The sequence below is a fragment of the Arabidopsis thaliana genome, chromosome 5, assembly GCF_000001735.4.
Source record: "Arabidopsis thaliana chromosome 5, partial sequence".
In the NCBI taxonomy this organism is placed as follows: Eukaryota; Viridiplantae; Streptophyta; class Magnoliopsida; order Brassicales; family Brassicaceae; genus Arabidopsis; species Arabidopsis thaliana.
In genome coordinates this window covers 1,679,159-1,689,846 of record NC_003076.8, presented here as the reverse complement: position 1 = coordinate 1,689,846, position 10,688 = coordinate 1,679,159, and the positions used below count along the sequence as shown (strand labels likewise).

Here is a 10,688-nt window from a genome sequence, read left to right as displayed (position 1 = left end):
TATAAATCAATAAGTATTTAATTGAATCATCCATCATAAATTGTTACCAATTGAAAAAAAAAAGTTTTATCTTTTACTATATTGTAAGTATTTCTTTTGAATCTTTAAAACTCGTCATAACAATAACGCAACCGATTGCAATTCTTGATATTATTTCTCTATGACGTAGGTAAAAAATATAAATAAAAAACTTAACAGCTACAAGAAAGTTATAACAATATATTAGGTGATTAAAATAATGAAAAGCCGCGCGTGGCCTGATACGGCCGTCACCGTTAATGTCTTTTCACACTAACACTGCAAGTTTTGTTGAGCGTGTACTTAACGGTGTTATTTCCGCCGATAACTCTGGCAGCACTACTCCCAAAGTCGATAAAGGCTGGACATCTAACGTGAAGATGGTGGTAATGGGTGCCGAGGTTAGTTACCGAGTAGTAACCAACTAATTCTGCCGTCGAGGTGAAGCATCAACATGTTCCCGTCACGTGAGTGGTGCTGATCGTCAAGATACAAGGCGTTGTAGGGAACGACGGGGATGTAAGGAGACCAAACGCTGTCTTCTTTGTGTCCTTGATAAGTCGAAGGCATAGGAGTCGGGATAATGATCTGTTGGCTCCCGTTCCCGTAAAAAGCGTAGACGTCAAGGGTGTCGTAGTAGATTCGGATATTGGCGTTAGGGTTACGAAAGGAGAGATTGAATTGGACTACTGGGGTGTTGAGGTCCGATGGATTGCCGGAGACGTTGAAGTTGAAGACGGTGACGTCTTGGAAGATAAAGCGTGGTTTTGATGGTAGAAGGATTGCACAATCTATAGGAGGATTATGAGAATGCATATGATGAACATGATTATCATCATTATATTCAATATTCTGTTTATTATTGGCCACCTTACGCTGGGGCATGAGTGTTTCGAAGTCATGTTGGAGCTCCGGTGAAGGTGGCGAAGGGAGGTTTGGTTTATATAAAAGAAAGTGTGTAAGGTTTTGTAGAAATTTTACTTTAATAACGATAAAGTATATATAGGAACTTAGGAAGTATTGTAATGTAAGTAATATGATTTTGGTAATGAAATATTACGAATACATTATATACATAAAAAAAAAAAAAAGCTGATTTCATAATAGTATTGTGCGATAGAAAAGGAATTTAACGAAGGTTTAAACGTAAAAGGGAAATTAATGGTAAAATAGAAGAGGAAAAAAACTAATATCCTAAGATGAAAAATGATATAATTTGTAATTTCTCTGCAGAAACTTGCTGTCACCACAAAGAGGATACTGATGGTCGTGATGTTAGTGGCGATGCTAGCTGCTGTTTCATACTATGGCTATAAGGGACTCTTGTGGCTTTCAGATTGGATGAATGAAGTCGAAGAACAAAGACAAAAGTCTAGAAGATACCCTCGAATCTAACTGGTTTTGAGAGTTGTTCCTTCTCAAGCTTTTAGCCTGATATTGGTCAGTGACAACACAGTTAGCTTCGAGACATTTGGTCTTTCTTTTTGGTTTAGTCAATGATAGTCACCAAAAATATTTCAAAGGGGAGATTAGAAAGATTATCAGTTTGTTTTGTTTTTTTGATATTTTGAGACAGCAAAACAGCTTGGAAAAACTGTTGTACTTGTTCTTTCTTTTTCATGATATATATCTGTATAAAACTATCCCTTTAGAATTTGTCTGTTTCTGTTTTAGATATGTGATCTAGGGCCTCAAAAAGGATCTAAATGAGGAAAATGTGACAACCACCAAAGACCATGGAATGGGATAACAATCCTCCCTCTCCATTGTGTAAGAACATTAACATTAATCTAGTTAAAGAAACGAGTTAATAAAGAAGGTCTAAACTTAAAAACAGATGAAACGAAAAAGAGGTTAAAGGGAGCAAAATCATTAAATCAAACTCCATCTGAGTCAACCAACGGCAGCAACTGAGACCTCATTGAAGTTGAAGCATCAACTATTGATGTAAAAAAATTATTTTCTTTTAAATATAATTTAACATTTTATTCAAAAAAGAATAAATGTCCACTAAAGTTGAAATGAATTTCGAAGAAAGCTGTAGTCAAATAATGATATATGGGGACTTTTCATGTAATCTATTACTAACTTTAGTTTGGTGGTTGTCACCATAAGTTAGTGTTGTCAATCATTGTTAAAATTTGGAATGCATTATGACTCAAAAAGTCGAAACTGTATCATGTCTACCAGTGCAGGAGCAATGGTACAATTTTATGATTCATTTTACTAATGTTAGGGGTGTTTTTGGTTTATTGATTTGTAAATCTATATAGAATTTGAAAATCTCTATTAATTATGAAATCAAAATATATAGATTTTGAAATAACATGTGTTTACCCATGAATTTGAATCCTTATATTTTTCTCTTTCAAATCCATTCAATTCCATTTAAAACATAATTTGGATTCTCAAATCCAAAAACAAATGACTAAACGAATAACAAAGGATTTAACTAGTATTTTATAAATCATCGAATCAATAACACATGATTTTTAATTAGAATTTTAAAATCAATGATTGAATAACAAATGATTTTTGTTTGGATTTTCAATTCCTTATAAATCAATAAACCAATAATCCCTCCCTAGTTTATCCTTTGGTTATGCGAATTTTTAGTGTAAATGTATATTTTTTTCATTCTCATTTCTCTTTTATTTTCTTATCTAATATATAACTAAAAATAGCTAGAGATTTAAAATGAAATAAGTTAAAAATTAGTCACTTTTTCAAATATAATTAATTAGAAAAGTAGTCATTTCGTGCTTAAAACCTCTTATTTTAGTGTTCTCATAAATATGATGATGCTGATGAGTTAATTTGTGCCCTAGCTCACTAAAACAATATTTTGATTTTGCATAGAAAAAGCATCATTCGACAACGGTTCTTGCTCCGGACGACGAAGCTATAGCGAGATTCACGATGGATCAGCTGAGTGAGAAACAAATTTGGTATTACCACATTATCCCTGAGTATCAGACTGAGAAGAGTTTTTATGCTTGTGTTAGAAGATCTGGGATGATAAAGTTTGATACATTTTACTTCCCACATATGCTTTCGGCTAGGGAAACTCAACGTTCTATTAAGTTTGGTGACGGTGTCTGGTCAGGGTGTTTGTACGATCCTGACATTTACACCGACGGTAAGATTTCGATTCAGGGGGTTGGTGGCGTTCTCTTTCCTCGAGAGGCGGAGATCGGTGGATGTGTTTGTCTCTGCTTGATTTTCCTAATTAAGTTAGGGTTATCTACTAAGTATATGAAGTCTCATGTATCTTTTGATGTATCTTGTGACTTGTGATGATGCATCTTGTTGTTAAACGCAAACTCCTCTGATATGAGAGAAGATAAATTCTTTCTTGTTAAACTGTTTTCTTTTCGGTTTTAACTCAGATTCTGCTGATTAACCGGAAAATCACAGCTTCGTCTTCTTTTGCTTATGGGATACATAGCTTCAATTTTATAACAACTTTTTATCTAATTTGAGAGAATGGGTGATAACCAAGTTTGAAGATGGTAATTATTGTGATATAAATAATCTCATTTCTTTTAAGTATATCCTATGCATTTGTTTATATCTAGAGAATTGTATTTGTTCGCTGAAATCTCTACATGCAAATTGTTCCTTCTTATTTAATCTCAAATGGGTTGTGTCTTATTTAATGATCAAAAAGCCACTTTTACTCCCTCTACAAAGATGCATGGAGTACACAATGAGCCTTTAGTCCTCCTCAAAGTTACTTCTGAAGCTTTTTCTTATCCTGTGAGTTGATGTTATGCTTTGTCCGTTTGTTCTTCAGCTTAAAAGTTATAAAACACATTTTCTTACAATTTCAGCTGCAAATGTATTGACAGGAAAGGTATTTCGGGTGTGAAGACGAATCTGATGAAGAGGCCCTGGTCAAGAAGCTGAATAGATTGTGTGGAGGTGAGGAGATGGAGCAAGTGCCAAGAAATCCTCCATGGGTATAATGTTGCCTCTTCTCATTCTACAAACATAAAATGGATCAATGGTCACAGTTTTGTTAGTTAGAACAATCTTTTTTTGACCCTTGTCTCTGATTACAATCCCAAGAGTTGCAGTAACTCTTTTGAGAGTTGCTTTATCACTAGTTCTCTCCAATTGATCTTTCCTTATGTTACCTCTCAGCAAGGAAATGGCAATAGCTAAAGAAACTTAAAAGAAAGACTAGAAAGTCTATACTTAAGAACAGATCAAACGAAACAAAAGAAAGAAGCTCAATAAAGCACTAAATCAAACTCCATCTAAGGAGTCAACAGCAGCAACCTGAGACCTCATTGAACTTGAAGCATCAACTATTCTCTTGGCTTTTTTCAATAGCTCATCCCACTTTGCATCATCATTTACGATCTTGACCCGATCTTCAACGATCGTAAAGCTGTCTCTTGTAACACTTGCTTCTTCTTGCCTTGCACTCAAAGTTGAAACCCTTGCAGCAACTTTCAACATCTTATCAAGACTATCAGAAGACAACAACCCAAATCTCAAAAGATAAACGATCCTATTTTCATCAGAATTGAATCCAGATCCACGAGCAGCCTCGGTATATCTTTTCTGATTCTCGTACAATGCATGAAAACTTCTCTGTTCTTGAGGAGTAATCAGAAGAGAGAACTCAGCCATGAAAGCAGAGTGACACATGCAAATAAGGTCTATGAATTCCATATCATCACTTTCTCTTGGAATCAGACCAGCAAATCCAGAGTGAAGCATAGCAATAGGAAGCTTATGAGTTTGAGCAGGAAATCTATTGGCATCATTGAAAGAAGCAAACCTGTTGACAAAAAGGCTCTCCTTAGAGACCATTAGCTGGCTAGCCCAGTGAGGGAAAATAGCTATCATTCTTGAGAAAGTCACAGTTTTGTTTGTTAGAACAAGCTTTCTTTGACCCTTGTCTCTGATTTCAATCCCTAGAATTGCAGCAACTCTTTTGATAATTGCTTTACCAGCATCACAAGTTCTCTCCAGTTGATCTTTCCTAATGTTACCTCTCAGCAAGCCAATGGAAACAGCTCTGAAGAATGTCCTGCTGACTTCAGCTTTGGGTAAGGTTTTAGTTCTCTTAAACAATTCAGCCATCAAAGCATGTAGTGAAAATTCCACCAAAGGCTTGGGAGTCGATGTTGCTGCGATGGCATCAGCAAGCGAAGCTACAAGTTCATCGAAGTCAAAGCTGCTAAGAGCTTCGCTAAGAGCTTCTTCCATTTTCTTCTTTCTAGCTTTCAAGAGGAAGAAAGAACCAAGGGAGAGGGAGTGACGACTTAGGTTTCTGAGAGCAGTTATATACAACATGAAGCAGGAGCCAATTAGGGTTACAAAGGGTTAAAAACGTAATTAGTGTTAAGTGATAGACTCATAAGTCATAAACATTAGTGTTATTAATTAGGAGAATTTTGGATAGACGAAAAAAATTATATATACTATCTGTAACATACTAACATAAGCTTGTGTGTTCACTGTTTCTTCTTCTTGTTTTGTTGTTGTTGTTTCCTTTTCTTTCTTGTACGTAGACTATCCCTTGTTGTCAATGAATCGACTAAAACTCTAAGAGGATTGTGTAAGATGGCGAAATATAGCAAGTAATTTTGTCCTTTTTCTATGATCAGAAATGTCTCCCATGCGGTGTAAGTTACTGTATAATGAAAAATCAAAGAAATCCAAAATCCATTGAAAAGAAAAGTCTTCATCTAGTAAGGCATAGAATAAGCTTTTAAGTTCTGATCCAAAATCCAGAAGCAATGATCATTACCTGTAAGATCAAAAGTAAAACCAAAAGCATCACCATCTTCGGTGGTCTTTACTCCATCAGGTTTGGTAGGTGAGAACTTGTTGAGAACTTGAGCCATCCCTTTTTCTCCACTTGCTTAAGACAAGGTTGCAACACAAGCCCAATCACTATAGCTGCAAGGCTCACCAGCGCAACTTTCAGGTTAGTAAATGCCATGATGACACCGATCAGTACTGTTGGAGGAATGCACATGAGGACTGATCCCAAAACCCCTACAGGTATCTTGAACGGTCTTGAGGCAGCTGGATATTTCATCCTTAACCTCACAAACGTAATAAATTCCAAAACCATTCCAAAACAGTATAACAGATTCTCTGCAGCCACAATCTCTTGAAAGCTTAACCATGACAAGATAATCACACCAGAGGCCGAGAACAGTATCCCGACCCATGGAGTTCTGTAGCGCGATCTCTTGGCAAAGACCTCGGGAAGCATCCCCCTCTCAGCCATTCCAAGTAGCTGAAAAGAATCACTGCTCATTTCAGCCAAAAACATTCCCATGTTAGATGTCGCAGCTGCAGCTTGAATCCACCATCCCAACCAAACTCCTCCTATAACTTTACCGATATCAGCGAAATACCCGTCAGTCCATAGCTTCTGATCAAGAGCTATAGCTCCTGTCCCGGTCAAAACCGGGAAGATGTAAGAAAACACAACAAGAAGCAGAGCATAAAACAGAGCTCTTGGTAATGTTTTACTCGGGTTTTCAACTTCACCCGTAAGCGTACTAACTGAATCCCAATAGTTGAGATTCCAGAAGAGTGTATTGAGATACAAGCTCCAGTTAACACCTTTCATCTTCTTGCTAACCACAAGCCATCTCGAAGGTTTAAGCTTTGGAATCGACATGAAAGACATCACCACAAACGGAAGGATGGAGAAAACGCCGAGAAGAACAGCTGCTACACCAACAATGCTTAAACCCCTGTAGTTCAAGTAAGTCAAGGCTACAGTCAACACCAGAATCGCAGCGACTCGAGGGATCCCACTACCGAGTATCGGGATTCCTGATTTGAGATAGTCAAGGAAGAGAATCGGATAAAGAGCGTTGTCTATAACGCCACTTAGCCATTTAACCCAACCTTGTTGAAACCCCCAATAAGGTCCCATAGCTAAAGTGACCCACACGACGTAACCACCGTTCTCCGGGAACATTGTTCCCATCTCAGCAGTGATGAGTGCTTCAGGGATACTCCATATAAAAGGGAAGACGATGAATCCAACAATGGCTAACAATGGTCCTGCTGCTTTCACACTATCCTCAATCCCAAACGGACCGCCTGAGACCTCGTAGAATATCAGGAAAACTAGTGGCAGTACCGTTATTTTCTTGATTTGGTTGACGGTTCTCGCCGGAGACGTAGCAGGGTCACCGGTGGTGACACCAATGCTTATGTGAGGAGGAGGAGGAGGAGGGTTTTCGGTGGAGATTCTTGGCTTCTGCGAGGCGGAGTCAAGATTCGGAGAGCTAAGCTCAGTCATCGAGAATTGGAACTTAAAATAATTGAGAAAGTGCTAGGGAAGTTGCTTCGACGTACACAGAACAGAGCTAGAAGAAACAAGAAACATGGAAAAGTTTGAAACTTTGAGCTCCGCGAAATCGAAAATTAAAGCTTTACACTTTGTGAAAAGAATGAATACCCAGAAACAATCGCAGATGTTGTTGTTCCAGGTTTCAGAAATTTATCTTATATTGAAATACAGAAAGAAAAAGGAAACAAGGCTTCTTATTGACAACTTATGTAGGATAATAAATTCATAAGAGATGTTAGATAACGATAAAACCTTCTTTTTTCTTTAATATTTTTTAAAAACCCTATTAGATAAAATCCATCAATGAATAAATTCCTGTATTGCCGACCCAAAAGAAAATCTTTTATATTTTAGCACTCACTCACCTAATAAGCATGCATCTCAAGGTTAAAACGAGGTTGTTTTTGTTGCTGCACTATTAGAACAACCTGTTTTCTCGCAGCTACAAACTTTAAGGTAGGAGGGGTCCACGATGTTACATTGGTGTAACTTCAATATGCATAGGATTCCAAGAATATATGTTACTAATACAATTCAAGATTCCTGCTATGCAACTTTTAGGTGCTCTTAATCTTAGAAAGTACCCAAAAAAAACACATTCATCTCATAGATTGAAACTCATCCACATCATAATACTATTCAAGGTTTACAATGCCAACACTCTTTATCGTTACTACTACTGATCCTACCAAAGAAAACCTATCATGACCTGAAAATCTCAGTTAAAAGTGAAACATCATATGACTTACTCTTGAGTTTTTATTTTTTGTTCAGAACGCTAACTTAGGATCCGCAACTCCTGAAGCATTGCCTTCACCAGTCATAAGCTGTCCAGGGTCCTGAGAGAGTCACATATATTCGATAATCATTATAAGTTCTTCCTTTAGTGTGTGACTATAGATGGCAAAAGCTTAGCTTATATACCTCCATTCCCCATTTGATGTAATCTGGAGACTCACAGGCCTTATATTCGTCTACCAAACTCTCAATTATGTCCCTTGATTCATCAAACTCTGAAAGATCATTGTCCTGTCCATATCAACATGTAGATTCTCATGATTTCAACATTAACTGTCAATGCTAATAATAGGGTGGGTTGCACTAAACATCAGCCGATATATTTGAGCAGTCAACTTACAGCAAACATTGGAAACTTTCGGTAATTGTCAAGAAAAGCTTGCTTCTTCCTCAATTTGTCATATTGGCTCAAACATCTGCTGAAAAGGTGCCTGATACTAGTGTGGCTTGCTAACATAAGACCACTGACCTGAAATATCAAATACACCACCAAACTTAAGAGTCTTCGATGTATCTACTAAAGCAGGAACTGCAGCCTTAGACATTAACTGTAAGGAGTACCAACTCTCAGCATGAGTGCATGACAGATATATATAGAGTGATATAAGATTACCCTATGGGAAGTTTGAACATACGGGGACTTCTTGGAAAGAGCAACCTGTTGAGAGTAAGATATGGAAAAAATTGTGATGCAAGTCCATGGTAAATCCAAAAGCAATAATTAATTTGACGACGCAATTCGGTTAGAACCTGTATGCTTGCTGGTCCCCAGTCTATGAAATTGACAAGCTTTCTTTCTCGTATCCTCTGCAAACTCTCATGCACCTAATATCAAGTAGTGAGACAACAGAGCAGATAACATCAACAAGAAAGAATTACCGATTCATCCTCAATATATCGAACAAAAAAATTAGTACATAAAAGTACCTGAGTGGGATCGACTTCTCCTTGAATTATATTCAATATTGATATGTACTTTGCCTGACTAGCTTCTTTGTTTCTAGCATAAGACGAAACCATGATATTTTTTGTCTGCGAATACAATCATGTTAGAAGAAAATCTAATTCAATTTTCGAAAAAAGACTGGAGAAAGCAAACAGCTCACCTGTAGAAGTCTCCTCATAACATCCAGCACAGTAGTTTTACGAATAACATTTGCCTGCCAAGAACAATTCACATAAGAGAGTAGGAAATCAATGAAAATGTCAATCATAACATTCAGAAGTCATGTTCCAGATAACAGCAGCTTCCCATAAAAATGGTTTGATGATATTAGTTATAAAACTGATTGAGATATCTAACCTGGCGCTCAACAGTCAACGGTGTATATCCAGTCATGAGGAAGTGACACCTTGGAGTTGGGATCAAAGATGCAAGCAAGCCAACCAAGTCATTATTCATGTATCCAGGATAACGCAACGTTGTTGTGCTAGCAGACATCACAGTTGACACCAAAGAATTGGTCTGAGCAAAAGTAGGATTAGTCAAATGTAGACGCTCCACAGCAATTCTGTTCAATGCAGTGTTGTCAAGAACAACAACACAATCAGCATTTAACGTAAGCCGCTTCAGCGTCAACAGTGAGTTGTAGGGCTGGACAACAACGTCACTCGTTTCCATCTGATTGGGAAATACACTGTATGTCTGAACCAACTTCTTGCTATAACGATCATTCAAAGTCTCCAACAAATAAGATCCCATTCCTTCATGTGAAAATACATAAAAAAAAGTCATTCAGTGAATAAACATAAGCTAAACGAAGATAGGGATTGGCAATAAAAAGTAAAATACCTGAGCCAGTGCCTCCAGCAATAGAGTGGCAAAGAACAAAACCCTCCAGACTGTCACTTCCATCAGCTTCACGATCAATCATGTCCATGATTTCCTCTTCAACACCTTTCCCTTGGTGATATCCACTGGCCCAGTTATTACCAGCACCACCGCCATGGTCAGAAAGGAAGATATTTTCATGATTGTAGAGATTCCGGTATTCACCATTCTGAATACCATTGATAACTCTAGGCTCCAAATCAATGAGGAGAGCTCTTGGTATATAGTGTTGGTCATCCGCTTGGTAAAAAAACACATCTTTTCTATCACCTCCCTACATACATACAAGTAGTTCATCAATCAAATCCACAATTCTATGAACAACAACAACAAACCAGCAACCATGGAATTCAATTAATCGATGCATAGAAACGAATTCGAAGAAAGAGGACCTGAGTAGCGAAGTCCTCGAGAATACCATCTTTGCTGATGCCGTGCTCAAGGCAAAGCTGTTTCCAGAACTCCATACCGATCTGGTTCCCACATTGTCCAACCTGAAGCGTAATTATCTCCCTCGGCATCTTCTTCCTCTGTAAAACCCTACCTAAGTGTTTCGAGACTACTACGCCTGAAGAGGATGATCAAACTATACTCATTAAAGCCACACTTTCAGCTTCTTCTTTACTCATTTACAGAGAGATACAGAGAGAAAACGTCGTTTTATCAGAATTCAACTCGATGGGCCATGGGCCAGGCCCATTT

The 10,688-nt window shown here is 37.6% G+C and overlaps 7 protein-coding genes and 1 long non-coding RNA gene across 8 annotated transcripts; 3 read left to right on the top strand and 5 right to left on the bottom strand.

Annotated features, from left to right (window-relative positions):
* Positions 1 to 275: 275 nt before the first annotated feature.
* On the bottom strand, positions 276 to 857 carry AT5G05657 (late embryogenesis abundant (LEA) hydroxyproline-rich glycoprotein family protein). The gene has a single exon (NM_180445.2). The coding sequence runs from the start codon at positions 832 to 834 to the stop codon at positions 421 to 423; it is 414 nt and encodes a 137-aa protein (NP_850776.2). The 5' UTR covers positions 835 to 857; the 3' UTR covers positions 276 to 420.
* Positions 279 to 1,476, top strand: AT5G05653 (uncharacterized protein; the record flags this gene model as incomplete). The annotated part of the gene is made up of 3 exons (NM_001342831.1): positions 279 to 419; positions 1,139 to 1,182; positions 1,252 to 1,476. 2 exons carry the CDS (start codon positions 279 to 281, stop codon positions 1,160 to 1,162), a joined length of 165 nt encoding a protein of 54 aa, NP_001332475.1. The 3' UTR covers positions 1,163 to 1,182; positions 1,252 to 1,476.
* A 179-nt stretch (positions 1,477 to 1,655) lies between these two features.
* AT5G01065 lies at positions 1,656 to 1,942 on the bottom strand. The gene has a single exon (NR_142475.1). It is a non-coding gene; the product is annotated as an other RNA (long non-coding RNA).
* A 995-nt stretch (positions 1,943 to 2,937) lies between these two features.
* Positions 2,938 to 3,315, top strand: AT5G05650 (fasciclin-like arabinogalactan protein 17 precursor; the record flags this gene model as incomplete). Its single annotated transcript, NM_120647.1, has 1 exon — positions 2,938 to 3,315. The coding sequence occupies one exon, from the start codon at positions 2,938 to 2,940 to the stop codon at positions 3,313 to 3,315; it is 378 nt and encodes a 125-aa protein (NP_196184.1).
* A 719-nt stretch (positions 3,316 to 4,034) lies between these two features.
* Positions 4,035 to 5,281, bottom strand: AT5G05640 (nucleoprotein-like protein). Its single transcript, NM_120646.3, has one exon. It carries the CDS (start codon positions 5,239 to 5,241, stop codon positions 4,270 to 4,272), a length of 972 nt encoding a protein of 323 aa, NP_196183.1. The 5' UTR covers positions 5,242 to 5,281; the 3' UTR covers positions 4,035 to 4,269.
* AT5G05635 (uncharacterized protein) lies at positions 5,039 to 5,293 on the top strand (the record flags this gene model as incomplete). The annotated part of the gene is made up of 1 exon (NM_001342830.1): positions 5,039 to 5,293. The coding sequence occupies one exon, from the start codon at positions 5,039 to 5,041 to the stop codon at positions 5,291 to 5,293; it is 255 nt and encodes an 84-aa protein (NP_001332371.1).
* A 49-nt stretch (positions 5,294 to 5,342) lies between these two features.
* On the bottom strand, positions 5,343 to 7,546 carry RMV1 (Amino acid permease family protein). Its single transcript, NM_120645.3, has one exon. The coding sequence runs from the start codon at positions 7,304 to 7,306 to the stop codon at positions 5,834 to 5,836; it is 1,473 nt and encodes a 490-aa protein (NP_196182.1). The 5' UTR covers positions 7,307 to 7,546; the 3' UTR covers positions 5,343 to 5,833.
* A 245-nt stretch (positions 7,547 to 7,791) lies between these two features.
* On the bottom strand, positions 7,792 to 10,617 carry GCP2 (gamma-tubulin complex protein 2). Its single transcript, NM_120644.3, has 10 exons — positions 10,379 to 10,617; positions 9,948 to 10,260; positions 9,459 to 9,859; positions 9,262 to 9,315; positions 9,083 to 9,187; positions 8,906 to 8,980; positions 8,769 to 8,813; positions 8,496 to 8,624; positions 8,282 to 8,386; positions 7,792 to 8,196 (listed from the first exon to the last, which is right to left on the bottom strand). The coding sequence occupies exons 1-10, from the start codon at positions 10,505 to 10,507 to the stop codon at positions 8,128 to 8,130; spliced, it is 1,425 nt and encodes a 474-aa protein (NP_196181.1). The 5' UTR covers positions 10,508 to 10,617; the 3' UTR covers positions 7,792 to 8,127.
* Between the last annotated feature and the right edge of the window lie 71 nt (positions 10,618 to 10,688).